This window comes from Ipomoea triloba, chromosome 9 (assembly GCF_003576645.1).
Source record: "Ipomoea triloba cultivar NCNSP0323 chromosome 9, ASM357664v1".
Classification (NCBI taxonomy): domain Eukaryota; kingdom Viridiplantae; phylum Streptophyta; class Magnoliopsida; order Solanales; family Convolvulaceae; genus Ipomoea; species Ipomoea triloba.
The window spans coordinates 8,353,986-8,370,309 of record NC_044924.1 but is presented as its reverse complement, the minus strand read 5'-3'; the positions used below and the strand labels follow the sequence as shown (position 1 = coordinate 8,370,309).

Genomic DNA, 16,324 nt, shown 5'->3' with positions numbered 1-16,324 from the left:
TTTTTTTTTTTTTTTTTTTTTTTTTAAACTCTCATAATTCTTTAGAACGTAGTATCCAAACCTATAACTACAAATTTAAAATGGCAACAAAAATGTCATCACTCTACATAGTAATTGGCCCCTTAATGCATGTTTAGTACAATTTATTTTCTTTATTTTACTCATGCTCAAAAGTGATAGCATTTACTGTGTGCAACCATACAGACATACAAACTATGTGACCACATATAATTTTGATTTGTCAGTGTTCTAGTGAGATTAGTCCATGATATAACTGAAAATGTTAATTTTGATCATTAAATGCTCAAACTTTTAACTTTCTATTTTTAGTTTTGGTAAATTTAAATGTTTGCATCCTTAATAAAATCAACTTTGCAATTAAGAGAGTGTAGACTAGTGTATATTTAAAGAAAAATGTTACAATATTTATAAAATAACCTTGAAATGTTAGAATTTTAAACATTTACCAATCAAAATTAACAATTTGGAATCTCAACGATTAATTATGCCATAACATTGAAAATTTAGGAACTAAACATAGTGATACATATAAATGAGGAATTGATTTCATTATTTGTCTATAATTTAAGAACCACAACTATTATTTTCCAAAAAAAAAAAAGGAAAAAATTACACAATTTTGGAGGCTGAAATATCAAGAAAAGTGGGACCCAAAAATCCACCAGAAACTAGTAGAATGGTCAATTAATGTCATGTGTAATGTGTCCTCCTCAAGTCTTCACCCCAGCAGGAAGCCAAGGCCATATGATATGAAATATGAATACCAAACAACACAAACATATATAAAAGCCTCATCTCAATTCTCAGAGATTGAAGAAGCAACAGGTGTCATGTGTGCATTAATTATAGGATTAACTGGGCCCCACCCTTTGTGTACCATGAAAGGGGAGCCATTCATAGCCCTCCACTGCACAGCATCTTCCTCACATGCATTTCATTTCACCACAAAAAAATTAAATTTTGACAGGGACTCAGGATTCTGTGTGTGACCATACAATATCAATAGAAAGAGGCTAGGGGTTGAGGGTATTACACGAGAGATAACTAAATGTAAAAATATACTAAGATGAAGGAGGTTGGATGGTTGACTAGTTTGAAGTATCTAGTGACAAAAAAAATTGTATAATAACTATTTATAGTGGAAGAGATATCCACTTATGTAACTTAATTGCCTTGATAAATGAATAAGATAGATTGTTAAAATGACAAAGTTATGTTGTAAGTTATTTGAGTTATGCTGACTTACAAGCTAGATAAGTTAAATGATTCAAGCGTTTAGGTTAAGATGGTTAACCTCAAGACTTTTGAATTGTAATTAACATCTTGGTTAGAAGTTATAATTGGCTAATCGGGGACTTAATTTGATTGTACTAATTTGTCATTATGTTACTTTTTTTTAAAAACTATATTACTTATTTAATCTTCGACTATTCTAGTATGTACCATATTTTTAGAAGGATTAAACCTCTTCTAGTATGAATCATATTCTCAGAATGATTAAACTTAGTAAGTTATATATTTTTTTTAGTACTACTGTGTCCATACATACTTTCTCAACATATTGAAGTACAAAGTGTTAATGCCCGTTTACTAACTGCAAATTTGCTCCAATNTTTTTTTTTTTTTTTTTTTTTTTTTTTTAAACTCTCATAATTCTTTAGAACGTAGTATCCAAACCTATAACTACAAATTTAAAATGGCAACAAAAATGTCATCACTCTACATAGTAATTGGCCCCTTAATGCATGTTTAGTACAATTTATTTTCTTTATTTTACTCATGCTCAAAAGTGATAGCATTTACTGTGTGCAACCATACAGACATACAAACTATGTGACCACATATAATTTTGATTTGTCAGTGTTCTAGTGAGATTAGTCCATGATATAACTGAAAATGTTAATTTTGATCATTAAATGCTCAAACTTTTAACTTTCTATTTTTAGTTTTGGTAAATTTAAATGTTTGCATCCTTAATAAAATCAACTTTGCAATTAAGAGAGTGTAGACTAGTGTATATTTAAAGAAAAATGTTACAATATTTATAAAATAACCTTGAAATGTTAGAATTTTAAACATTTACCAATCAAAATTAACAATTTGGAATCTCAACGATTAATTATGCCATAACATTGAAAATTTAGGAACTAAACATAGTGATACATATAAATGAGGAATTGATTTCATTATTTGTCTATAATTTAAGAACCACAACTATTATTTTCCAAAAAAAAAAAAGGAAAAAATTACACAATTTTGGAGGCTGAAATATCAAGAAAAGTGGGACCCAAAAATCCACCAGAAACTAGTAGAATGGTCAATTAATGTCATGTGTAATGTGTCCTCCTCAAGTCTTCACCCCAGCAGGAAGCCAAGGCCATATGATATGAAATATGAATACCAAACAACACAAACATATATAAAAGCCTCATCTCAATTCTCAGAGATTGAAGAAGCAACAGGTGTCATGTGTGCATTAATTATAGGATTAACTGGGCCCCACCCTTTGTGTACCATGAAAGGGGAGCCATTCATAGCCCTCCACTGCACAGCATCTTCCTCACATGCATTTCATTTCACCACAAAAAAATTAAATTTTGACAGGGACTCAGGATTCTGTGTGTGACCATACAATATCAATAGAAAGAGGCTAGGGGTTGAGGGTATTACACGAGAGATAACTAAATGTAAAAATATACTAAGATGAAGGAGGTTGGATGGTTGACTAGTTTGAAGTATCTAGTGACAAAAAAAATTGTATAATAACTATTTATAGTGGAAGAGATATCCACTTATGTAACTTAATTGCCTTGATAAATGAATAAGATAGATTGTTAAAATGACAAAGTTATGTTGTAAGTTATTTGAGTTATGCTGACTTACAAGCTAGATAAGTTAAATGATTCAAGCGTTTAGGTTAAGATGGTTAACCTCAAGACTTTTGAATTGTAATTAACATCTTGGTTAGAAGTTATAATTGGCTAATCGGGGACTTAATTTGATTGTACTAATTTGTCATTATGTTACTTTTTTTTAAAAACTATATTACTTATTTAATCTTCGACTATTCTAGTATGTACCATATTTTTAGAAGGATTAAACCTCTTCTAGTATGAATCATATTCTCAGAATGATTAAACTTAGTAAGTTATATATTTTTTTTAGTACTACTGTGTCCATACATACTTTCTCAACATATTGAAGTACAAAGTGTTAATGCCCGTTTACTAACTGCAAATTTGCTCCAATTTTCTGAAAATTTGGAAAATTAGAGAACAGAAAACAGAAAACACATTGCATGGTGTTTCCTTAGATGTTATAGGGAGTTTCGGTATGTTACACTTCTCACTACTGGTGATTTCACTATTCGATGTATTCTAGGTTGTGCAATGAGTTTGTGAGGTGTGGTGTTGTGCATTACTCTAGAGTCCTTGGTGGATCGCTGTAGGTGTGGTGTTGTGCATTGCTCTAGAGTCCTTGGTGGATTGCTATATTCTAGGGTGTGCAATGGGTTTATGGGGGGAAGTGTGTCTCAGTGTTACAGTGCCACTAAATGTGGTGCATTATTCTGGTGTGAAAAGCGTAATCTGCTCACTTTGGGCATTATTCCAACACTACCGCGGTTGAGTTTCAAACTTTGGTCTCGAAATCCAAATACTGCCTACTGAACTAGTGAGTTAAGTCCATGTTATGTGATCAGAGCTATAAATCATTAATTTTTTTAATGGTTCAGATTTGACCACATGTTTTCACCTAGAACATAGCTCTCATGAGAACCGAGTCCTATATATATATATATAATTCAGTTCCCGTTCGGTGGGGTGTTTTCCTTGCGGTGGCTTTAGATGCATAATTTTCTTTTTAAGGTGCGTGATTTTCCTTCTTAAAGTGCGCGATTTGTATTCTTAAGGTGCGTGAGTGTTGAAATTTAAGGTGAGTTAACCTAAAGCTTAAATGTGGACGCGCCTTCCTGTGCGGTCAGTGCGGTTCACACCGCTCAATGTTTGAAAATGCACCACTCAATGTTAGAAAACGCACCAAAATGAAAATACACAAAAACACCCTAAAACACACCACACACCCAAAATAATGCACCATAACTATCTTGTCCCTAATGGTGCATTTGCTAACACTGTGTAGTGTATATTTACATACCTAGTGATGTGTTTTTTGATGATGCGTACCTGATGATGCACATTTGTGTGGTGTATTTTCTAACATTGAGTGGTGTATATTTGTATACATAGTGGTGCGGCCGCACTGACCGCATGTTAAGGGGCGACCACACCTGATCATGACACTATATATATATATATATATATATACACACACACACCGAATGTATCAAACAGCGATGTACTACAAAGTATATATGTGTGGGTCTTAATTGTTGAGGGACCCTTTCTTGAGCTCATATCAATTCCCATCTTGAGATTTACATGCCATGAAGTAAACATAGTATTTTATTTTATTTTAATCAAAGGACACAAGTTTATTTGACGTCCACATCCACAAACGTCTTTACATGAAAAGGGAACACACATTTGGTCACATATCATAGTACTTACTTTAACCAAATCTGATCTATATATGAGTAATAATTTTTGAAAATAAAATGATTTATTGTGGTTTGAGTGATCCAATAATGCTAGTTTTGCACTTTTTGAAGTAGTACTAGTACTGCCTGATTAATCTTTATTTGTGTATGTTGTACTTCATCAATTTTTGTACTTAACAAAAGTTTAAATAATAGAATGTTACTCTAATCTAAGGTCAATTATATAATCTATTATAAAGAAGATATTTGGTAAAATTTACAAATCGTTTATCAAAACAAACTATTTGGCATTGAAACCTATCTTGTTTGGGTTAAGTACTAGTTGAGGAAAATAAGCAACATATGAAAGTACCAAACTACCAATACAATTATACCTTAATAACTAACACAATTATTGAATTATTCATGTACTTATTATTTTCACCCTTCAATTATTACTATGATCGTACTTTCCACCCAAAACTTGACAAAATCTTTAAAATATCATGAAAATTTTATAAAACCTTAAATAAGAGAGATATACTTGCAATTTTGTAATTCACACTTTTTATTCCTTCCTTCGAAGGAGTTTATAAATATTTCTATATATGAAGAAGACTTGCAAAAATATATATATAAAAAAAAAACCCTAATAATTGTTAATCTTGAAAAATTCTCCTTTGATTTTTGTGGATCTTCTTTGTACGAATGTCTACAAATTGCTTTAAATGAGAAAATAAGAAGTGGAGACTGTGGAATTACAAGTCTATCGCTTTTATTTTAGATTTTATAAAAAAGAATTTATGACATTTTAAGAACTTTTGTTAAGTATTTAATAAAAAGCAGCATCGTAATAACAATTTAAGAGTAAAATTTACTACGTAAATAATTCAAGAATGCCGGATTCAATTATTTTCAATTTAAAAGTAATCTCATATTCTTACCTAATTTCCAAAAGTAAAAGGTGTGGGTTGTTTAGCTAGGCGGCTAATTAATTAGTTATTAGTGGTAAGTGCATGGGTTGATAATCCATTATATTGTTTACCTACTCCTACTCATCAAGATAATGACTGGTGAGCATGATACGATGGAGATGATGATGTGCCCACTTTTATTTATTTCCAATCTTTGTTCTTTTGGACATTCTTGCTAAACTAGTACTCCCTCTTAAAGAGACTTTCTTCCACTTTATCTTTAACTTCCGTTTATTACACCACATTTCATTTCACTTAGCTTGTTACCTTATTTTTTTGTTTTCATGATTTATCAGTAAATTAATTGACCTTAACATGAATTAATAAGTAATATGCGTATCTAATAGGGGACTTGTATATAGAAGTTATTATATGTTTAGATAGCTTACTTGATAGTCCTTAAAAGTTGATATCATATGTCCCTGAATTCGTTTTAACTTTGCTCTTACTCAGAAAAATTTATGGATTCACCATTGGTTTCAAGTTTGAATTATCATAAGAGCTGTCTATTGACTTTAATTTGAATCGATGAATTATGGGAAACCTAGGCTGGTTTATCTCAATGTGGTCTTTCGGAGTCACAAGATGGGCAAAGTAATATGCGTATCCAATAAAAAGATGACATGGTAGGAAGTGACTAATAGCTAATGATAATTGTAGGAGTCTCTAGCATGGTTTATTTTAAAATTTTGGGTGCACTATTAACTGAGAAATTTTTTTTATATTTCTAAAGAAAAAAATGGGAAAAAAAACTTTTACTTCACATTTTTCAATTTGAAAATAGAAAGCGGAGAATGAAAAATTGAAACACGCACACCATAAATTAATAACTGAACAACATAAAATAGTTGTTTGTTAAGGAATACAATTATATATATATATTGCACAAACAATTTTTTTTTTTAATGAATCGCAAACTTTTATCGCGGTTAGACTATAATGATTTTTTACTTATAGGTGAGTGTTTGTATTTTTTTTTTAAACACTTCTACTTCTTTACAGGGTAGAAGATATTCTATACTTTCTCAATCTTTTTCAAATACACCCACTATTAGAGTTCGGTCCTATAACTACCCAGATGGTTTTATAGTGCCAATTATCAATAGAGCAACCCAAACCATATATATGGATCCAAATTTAAATATTTAGCTTGTTTTGGGCTTCTCTAACTAAAGTTTCCCTTATTCTTCATGGACTGGGTACTTTGCGGATCTCAAGTTTAATAAAACCCCCCAAAAAAAAAGTTCTAAAACAAGAAATATATTAAATAAACAAGTAATCAGTTTCCAGTTTTTCGATTTTGTAGATAATTACTCTGTAAATAATTCCCCAGTTACTAAATAGACATTAGGGATTAATGGATTATTGATTTTTAGATTTGGGACGATATAGTTAAGCACTATCACTAGGTCTAGGTACATCATTTCACTCACAAGAAGTAAAAATTAAAAAGTAATCAAGTTTAAATAACAAATATAAGAGCCAAAGGCTTTGTGGTCAAGTGGCACTCGGTGTACATACCTATGTGGAAGGGAGTGGGTTCGAACCTTAGTGAAGACATCTGTTGACTCTTTGTGCTGCAGTAAGTTGAGAAGGTAGCTATGAACAGATTTGATAGACAAATACAAGACAATATTTTTACATGAAAAATCTAAAGGGGAATATGGGCCCAACTCACCGGGTTAAGCCTGTTTAAGACGGGCTAGGTTGAAAAAACTCCAACACAACCCGTTTTGGGCCCGACTGTCCACCCCACCACAAATTTTTATATATATATATATATTGTGTAATTGAATTTTTGAAGTGATGTTTAAAATTAATGTTTACTACTATACAAGAATTGAACTTCTAACACCTTAATTAACCTAACACTATTGAAATCATCTATGCTAATGACACTTTGTGAACCTTTAATTTTCGTATAACTATTTATTTATTTATCTCTCTCTCTCACGCGCGCGCGCGCACACACAGACACACACACACACACACATATATATATATATATATATATATATATATATATATATATATTAGCGTTTAATATAAATTAAATAAATTATAATTATATTACAAACATAAATTGAAATTTAATTATCTAAACACACATTATATACAAGCATACATGAAGTTTGTTCAAAAAGTTTATTATGTTTAGTTAGTAAAGGTTCTAATTCTTAACTAGAAGGTTTGAGGTTCATGTTTTGGATAATACAAAATAATTTAAAATATGTTCAAATAAAATATTTAATTAATACATTAATAAGAAGCGGGCTGACCCGTTTAGCCCGTGCTTAGCTAGCTTAGGCTAAAAATTCCAACTCAGATTCGAAACATAGCCCGTTTCTTCTCCAACTGTGACGAGTTAGCCCATATGGTCCGGGCTGATCCGTTTTGACAGCTCTAGCGCAACTTGTAGGTGTGGTTTAACTGCCGTGCCCAACATGCACGTGCACTGCACGCATAAGCTGGGTGTGTAAATAAGCCATTTTTTAAAAGAATTTTATTATTTTTTTTTCCATTCTTTTTCTCTATTCTCTCCCCACTCTTTCCTATATGTCCTACAAAAAGGTCAAAAACTATTAAAATTTTTACATTGTTGAGGTTGTCCTAAGTTGGGAAATCTAAATATATCAATAAAAAATTCAAAAAAACTTATACCAATAATCTTGATCTAAGAGGAATCATCGTCATCACCATCAATCAATAGTACATAAATGTCTAAACAAGCTTTCACCATCTTCTTGTACTGCTTTGTTATGTCGAGGTAAAAATAGCATATGCACTGAAGTTTGAAACTTAAACTTGGCTGTGCAGCTGAAAATGGGGTGCAACAGAGATTTCCTTAAATTATAAGGCCATATACACCATATAGTATGCGGACATTCTGAGATCAATGGTCAACACAGTCAAAGTACAACTCACGTCGCTGTGTCTGAGCTGCTGTCCACAATCGGATATAAAAATTTCAAAAAATAAGGAGACAAAATAAAGAGATAATATAATAATTACATTCATACCGTTCCAAATAGCGGCGAAGCTAGCCTGCGTCTCTGTTCACACTTCACCCTTTCAAGCTCACCGTGTACCCATCCGGAAGCTTCTGTCTCCGGCGAAGACTGGCGGATCGTATCTTCCAATGTGATCAATCTTTCTGTGTTTCCCGTGAGTTACTTCTCCGTCATTCAGAGACCCTGTACCCTGAAACCTTCAAAGCTTGCACCTTTGCTTTCTTTGAATCTTTTTCTACATAAAATGCCTTACATTTGTTTCATCTTTTGCTTGTTAAATACTGGGTTCTCATTTTCTTAATTTTTTTTTGCCCACCTTACGATCTGTTCTGGAATGCATTTTTTTTGCAAATTAGGCCAGGTGATTTTGTTGTTTATAGTCTCATTGAATTTAGCCCTGAAATTTGAGTACATTTTAATTAAACATCTAAAATTCGGATGAAACTTCTTTACTTAATGCATATGGTTATGTCTCCTCTGTTTGTGTATGCATTCATACTAGGAAGTCATAGAAGCCATGTCTTTGTTGGGGGGGAGGGGGTGGGTGGTGGTTGCATGTTGACTTTTGATTTTGATAATGTTTAGTTATGTGAAGCTTTCAACTTTGGATGCTAATGGTAATGATTTGAAGCTTTCAACTTTGGTTGCTACCAAAACTTTTTGTCAGTGTTGTCTCTACATTGTGAAAATGTGATTGAATATTTGAATATACTTATGCTACCCCCAGATTGACCTAGCTTGGGTCCCATGACAGCTAAAAATTTCAATTCAATGCCCTACCAGTTTGCTTATTTTTTTCTAAATAATATTTGTTTTTAAGTTCTTTGAGTTGCTGTGTTTATAGTTAGTTATGTGGTGGTCCATCTTTGAAATTGTTTATGTTATAAGGTCTTTGATCGAATCATTTTTGATGGATTCCATGGTTCTTGACTTCTCACATGTTGATTTTCTTATAGACAAAAAGGCGAACTTTTGTTGTACAAGGCCCTAATCAGCTCCTCTTTCCAGCTCTAGCATTTCGAATGGCATCTTTAAGGTACCTGTCTTTGAATGTTACCTTAAACATGTTTATATCCTCTTACTCTTCTGTTTTCACTTCCGAATTTATTGTTCAAAGTGGTTGCAAAATGTTGAAATTAATAGACGAGTTGAATTATAGAATTGCTTTGAGTTGCATGACTCTTTTGATCCCTTAAGTAGCCACGGTCTTAATTTCTTGTACTGACATTGTAAAGCTTAACATGTTTGATGTTCCCGTTAATCCAATGTCTTTTTAATGCTGCAGGGTAGGGGATGTTTGAGGATGTTTAGATGCTGGAGCTGGAAATCCATGCAAGGATGATTAAACTCGAGAGAACTGCAATCAGTTCCGTTTTGCTGTTATGGATCTCTACCCGGTTCTTGTTTTCTTCAGTCTCCTGTTCACAGATTCCATTGGGTTCCAGACTTTCTTCCCAGGAGAATAGCTATTGGGTCTCACCAAATGGGCATTTTGAAATTCGATTCTTGAACTACTCCTGCCAATATACTTTTGGAATACGATTCAGTTCAAGTTTTTTCCCAGACAATGAACATGATGCAGTTGTTTGGATTCCCGGAGCTAACAGTAGAGTTGGTAGCGATTCATACTTGGAGCTAACCCATAACGGGGCACTGATTTTGTTCAACTCTGCAACTGGAGGAATTGCTTGGACGAGCAATACTAGCAATGCTGGTATTGAATCAGCAGTTCTTCGTGATGACGGTAACCTTGTACTGCTAAATCAAAAGAACGATGTTGTTTGGCAAAGTTTCAACTCACCGTCTGACACACTTCTCCCTGGCCAGAATTTGTCAGTTACCAAATTTCTTCGGGGTTCCAGCAGGAGCCCAGATGATAGTCGGTACACTCTTTATATGAATGTTTCTGGGCAGTTGCAGCTTAGGTGGGACGCCAGTGTCATTTACTGGACTTCGGGAGATCCTTCTCAACCGGCTGTTCAAGCCATACTTAACAGTGAAGGGATCCTTCAAGGTCATGACCAAAGATCTAAGGTTATTTGGTCCATATTTGGAGAAGACTTCAGTGATAGATATGTAAAATTTCGGTTTCTTAAGCTAGGTTTTGATGGCAATCTTCGACTATACTCGTGGAGAAATGATTCGAGGTCATGGAAATCAGTTTGGCAAGCTTTTGACAACCCGTGCAAAGTCTTTGCAACTTGTGGCCTCCATGGCATTTGTCGCTTCAATTCAACCGGCTCCCACACTTGCGATTGTCCATTTACATCCACAGGTGACTCGAGCTCGGAGTGCTTGGTTCCATACCAACCAAATTGTTCATCTGGAATCTCCATGATTAGACACGACCACATGTTCTTATATGGAATCTACCCTCCAAATGAAACAGTGGTACAAACAAGTTTGAAGCATTGCCAACGCCTGTGTGAAAAAGACTCACTTTGTTATGCTGTGTCCTTCATAAATGACGGGGTTCCACAGTGTCGAATTAAGAAATCCCAGTATGTCAGTGGTTGGGTAGACCCTTTGTCAAGTTCAATCTCTTTTGTCAAGACTTGCTCAAATCCTATTGCTGTTTTGCCCACCGAAGAGGACAACAAAGCAGACTCATCGTCAGAAATCTGCACTCTATGTCTTATAGAAGTTTCCATGGCATCGGTTCTTGCATTTATTTTGATTCAGTTGGGGATTGGGCTTTACATACACAGACGTAGAAGATATGTTGGGAAGAAAGCCGTTTCCTTGAATCTAATGCCTAATGCTAGCGGTTGTATCATGTTATCCTACCTTCAAATCAAGGAATTGACGGGAAATTTCAAGAACCAAATTGGACCAAAGATGTTCAAAGGCGTACTTCCAAGTAACAGGTTAGTTGTAATTAAAGATCTGATCAATACTTCCATAGAGGAAAGGAAGTTCCGAAATGCTGTTCTGAGAATAGGAAATATACACCACAAAAATCTTTTGAAACTCGAAGCTTTCTGTTGCGAGTCTAACTATAGGTTCTTGGTTTATGAATTCGCCAAGAACGGCTCCCTGGATAAGTGTTTAGGAGATCCTAAAATTTGCAAGAGACTGACATGGAGAAAAAGAATAAATATATGCCTAAGCGTAGCAAGGGCTGTGGCCTACTTGCACGCTGGATGTAGAGAGTTCATAAACCACGGGAATCTGAAATGTGAAAATGTGGTTTTGGATAACGATTTGGAAGCTAAGGTGAGCGAGTTTGGGCTGAGGGCACTTCTACCCGAGCCATCATCCAACAACGAGGGTCCAGCAGAGACAGATGTTCGGGATTTTGGTAAGATGATGTTGGTTTTGATAACCGGGAACCAAAATGCTAATGATGCTTGTGAATGGGCATACGGAAAATGGGCTGGAGCTGAACTGGAGACAATAGCTGATAAACAAATAGAAGGCGGGATCGATTTAGGTGAGCTGGAGCGGGCATTAAGACTGGCTTTCTGGTGCCTGCAGGCTGATGAGCGAATGAGGCCATCAATGGGAGAAATCGTGAAGGTTTTAGAGGGCACGCTAGCTGTTGATCCTCCACCGCCTCTTCTTGGTCACCGGAATCAACGCCCAACACCAACACCATCACCATCATCCTCGCCATCTTCTCCAGGCACGTAATATAATCCCAAATTGAGTTCAAACGTACATCCTGCTTGGATAATTTCTGTATAGTTTTGCTAACTGCTAGGCACCCATTTAACTTGAAATTAGGATGGCTATGAATGTTGTCTTATGAAACTCCATTTTGTTAGATTCCCTAATCAAAATTTAACTTACATTCCAAACCTGATGCATTTACATTACAAATTTACAATGAAGTAGTATTACCTAATATCTGCATACAGCTACAATGTATGTATACATCTTACTACTAGTTTGCAAATACTAGGGTGTTGAATTGGCTGTCAACATATCTGACCATGTCAAATGGTAAATAATGTTGGTTCAAAGTGGTCCTTATCCACTAGCTGTCATTAGGTTCTAAAGTCCAACCTTAAAATTGGATCCTTGCTACTTGGGTTGTTGCATCTGGTTTTCAGACAGTGAAAGCCCTGCAAATACTATATATACACACACACACACACACACACACACACACACACACACATGGATGAAGATTTTTTTTTTGGTCATATAATAATATATGTCATGACATTGGCTGTAACTACTCACCAAATTCTGATGTATGTTTTCATGAGTCAAACTAAATTATGTATTGACATGATCATAATACTCACCTAACCTTGATTAGATTAATGTGGGTCAACAAATTTATTAGTTGTTCATATGGAAGTTTCTACTCTATATTAATTACATGCATTTTATAGTCTTATCAATAGCTGTTATAAGTCTTGGTTTCCAGCCTCCTAAATAGGAGCAATAAGTGTTGGAAGAAGAATCTAGATTGGCCGGGAGAATCCTATAATTGAAAGATATGTACCATCTTAATTAGAGGTGTAACTGAGTAGAGTTAAGTCTAACCTGAATAGTCAAAGCTTAAAATTTGAATTCATTTTAAGTTTGATCGTGCTCTAGTGTTTTTTTTTTTGTTTTTTTTTTTTCAAACTCTGTTCAAATATGTTCAATAAATTTATTTGTTTTGTTCTTTTACACAAAAAAGTTTGTAATAATAATCATTTTATAATTCAATATCATAACAGAATTCACTATTACATATCAATTATAGTTATTTTATAATATATAAAATGTAAGTTAATTTTTTAATATTATATTTTTATTTTATATTAATTATAGCTCAATTAGGCTTGCGAGCTAAGTTGTGTATTAAGATGCTCAAATTTAGTTCGATTTGTTACTTGAACTACTCAAGTTAATGCTTGAGCTAAACAATAATTGAATTCAAATTCTTATGGAATTGAGGTTGAATAGCTTACAGATAACTTACGTACATACAATAATACAATAAGTGCATAAAAATTACACTAACATTAGTGTATTTATGTACTTACAGTAATGAATTTATGTACTTATCGTAGTGATTTTTATGAACTAAATTTATGTAAATAAATAATAATTAAAAATTAATGAGGTAAAATTTTTGGACCAGGATCTTAGTCTACAATATAAGTATATAACTACTATTCAAGACTTGGGATCTCCCTAATGCTGCTGGCAAATTATACTATGGATCATGGTACATATTGGAATGTGAACTATTAATAAATGTTCATCTGTGAACTATTAATAAATGTTCATCTTTAATATAATGAAGGTTCATTTTTAGTAAACCAACAATTTAATTTTTAAGTAGTTATGGACATATACTACATTGTAACAGAGTTAGTAGTACTAAAAAAAAAGTAGTATAAAAAAAATTAAAAAATGAACCTTATACAATTGGTTGATGGTATAGTGGTTGAATGCAGTTAGACCAGGCTAATTATTGGGCTCTACCATTTCAGGCTCTCTTTTGTCTCAAAGTATTTTTTTTTGGGTCAGATATGAGTTTTAAGAGTGCTCTCGAAAAAAAAAAAAAAAAAAAAAAAAGCAAAACCCAACCATTTAATTTCATATACCGCATAGACAATCATTATTGTATAGACCATAATATTAAATAATGTACATTTAATACACAAATAATATACTTTTAATATATTAAAAACGTACATTTATTCATAAAAAATACATTATTTAAGTACTGAAATTATATTATTTTGTATAATATATATTTGATACATGAATGATGTATTTTTAATATATTAAAAATGTATATTTTTTATGGTTGACTGTCCACATAGTACCTTGTGAACCATAGTTTGTCCCTATTGAAGCTTTTTATTTTTAAAATTGCAAGTGATAGATGGTGATAAAAAGGCAACTAAAAAGCACAACCATATAAAAGAAGATCCGATCACCCCCACCCCAAACCCCCTTTTCCTAAAGTGAAAGTGATCCACTGATCCAAATTCCGGCCAGTTTAGCAATCACATTTCTTTTCTTTTTTTCCCAATGTTTTATTTTATTAATTATTTTTTATTTTTCATTCTTCATGATGCATAAGTAAATATATATATATTTTTGTTAATATGTTCTTTAAAAAAAAATTCCCATCCAAAATTTCCAAAGACATTATAAAATAAAAATCTATGTTCGTTGCCAAGTACAATATAATCCTACAAATATAATGTATAACTAAAATCAGAAAATACAAAATGCCATCCAATTCAAACCGAAAAGAATATAATGGTGATGATGAGATGAGTCATATAATGGACCAACCAAACAAAGTGTTTAGAAATTACATGTGGATGGTATCCAAAAATCTGTACAAACCAAACCAAACCAAGACTCAACACTCACAGATCGATCAACAAGCTAGCTAGCTAGCTAGCACTGCACACACTTTCATTTCATGCACGTTCGTACTCCATTATATTCCTAATAATCTTCTTCAATTCTCATCTTTTTCATCAAGCTAGCTAGCTAAGGCAAAATAGGGTACCCAGTGAGTGGTAAAAATGAGAAAAGGGTCACCCTACATGCATAGCATATTAATTATTTATTATTAATATATTAATAGAAATAGAAATAGAAATAGAAATAAGAAAGGAAGCTACCCGGCCTAGAAGAAGGAACGCTTGACAGGAGCTCTGCCCACAGCTCTCATGAGGTTGGCTATCTCAAGAACTCTTGCCACTTTTGTTCCCCTCGTTGCCTCAGCCGATGCCCTTCTTTCTTCTGCTTTTCTTCGGGCTTTTGCTATGTCGTTTTGCATCTTTTCTAATGCTTTCGCTCTCTTCTCCTCCAACTTCCTCTGTAACGTAACGCAACATATATATTCACCTTTTATTTCTTTCCACAGATAATCTTACCCAAATTAAAACTTATTCCTTTTCACTAATTAATTAAGAGTAATTCTTTCATTTTCACCGGTACAAATTTAGGTACGTAAGTGAAAACTACAGAATTCAACATTAAAAAATAAAGGTGTAATGAAATGTATAGATCACTAAGGGGACAGCTAGCAAAGTAGCAAAGCAAGAAGAATTGACATAAAGACTATTTTGGGTTATCATTATCCTTAGCTTACCAATTCTATCCATTCACTTGATAAAGCTAATTTAACACGTGTACGTCTATATTGTGGCGACTCCATCAATACTCATGAATCATGTCGTTTTTGAAAAATAATCAACAAATTAATTAAAGTNAAAAAAAAAAAAAAAAAAAAAAAAGCAAAACCCAACCATTTAATTTCATATACCGCATAGACAATCATTATTGTATAGACCATAATATTAAATAATGTACATTTAATACACAAATAATATACTTTTAATATATTAAAAACGTACATTTATTCATAAAAAATACATTATTTAAGTACTGAAATTATATTATTTTGTATAATATATATTTGATACATGAATGATGTATTTTTAATATATTAAAAATGTATATTTTTTATGGTTGACTGTCCACATAGTACCTTGTGAACCATAGTTTGTCCCTATTGAAGCTTTTTATTTTTAAAATTGCAAGTGATAGATGGTGATAAAAAGGCAACTAAAAAGCACAACCATATAAAAGAAGATCCGATCACCCCCACCCCAAACCCCCTTTTCCTAAAGTGAAAGTGATCCACTGATCCAAATTCCGGCCAGTTTAGCAATCACATTTCTTTTCTTTTTTTCCCAATGTTTTATTTTATTAATTATTTTTTATTTTTCATTCTTCATGATGCATAAGTAAATATATATATATTTTTGTTAATATGTTCTTTAAAAAAAAATTCCCATCCAAAA

The 16,324-nt window shown here is 33.0% G+C and overlaps 1 protein-coding gene and 1 long non-coding RNA gene across 3 annotated transcripts; one reads left to right on the top strand and one right to left on the bottom strand.

Moving 5' to 3' along the window:
* Positions 1-8,567: 8,567 nt before the first annotated feature.
* LOC116028463 (G-type lectin S-receptor-like serine/threonine-protein kinase SD3-1) lies at positions 8,568-12,382 on the top strand. Of its 2 annotated transcripts, XM_031270182.1 has the most exons (3): positions 8,568-8,697; positions 9,500-9,579; positions 9,829-12,382. In XM_031270182.1, the coding sequence occupies exon 3, from the start codon at positions 9,855-9,857 to the stop codon at positions 12,174-12,176; it is 2,322 nt and encodes a 773-aa protein (XP_031126042.1). In that variant the 5' UTR covers positions 8,568-8,697; positions 9,500-9,579; positions 9,829-9,854; the 3' UTR covers positions 12,177-12,382. The 2 variants fall into 2 exon arrangements, with proteins under 2 accessions (XP_031126042.1, XP_031126043.1); XM_031270183.1 differs by lacking the exon at positions 8,568-8,697 and having other exon boundaries at positions 9,424-9,579.
* Positions 12,383-14,636: 2,254 nt separating this feature from the next.
* Positions 14,637-15,437, bottom strand: LOC116029246. The gene is made up of 2 exons (XR_004100292.1): positions 15,137-15,437; positions 14,637-15,054 (listed from the first exon to the last, which is right to left on the bottom strand). It is a non-coding gene; the product is annotated as an uncharacterized LOC116029246 (long non-coding RNA).
* Between the last annotated feature and the right edge of the window lie 887 nt (positions 15,438-16,324).

What these genes read in the sequence shown, in the direction of transcription:
- LOC116028463 (XM_031270182.1), top strand. Translation starts at nt 9,855, where the DNA reads ATGCTGGAGCTGGAAATCCATGCAAGGATGATTAAACTCGAGAGAACT.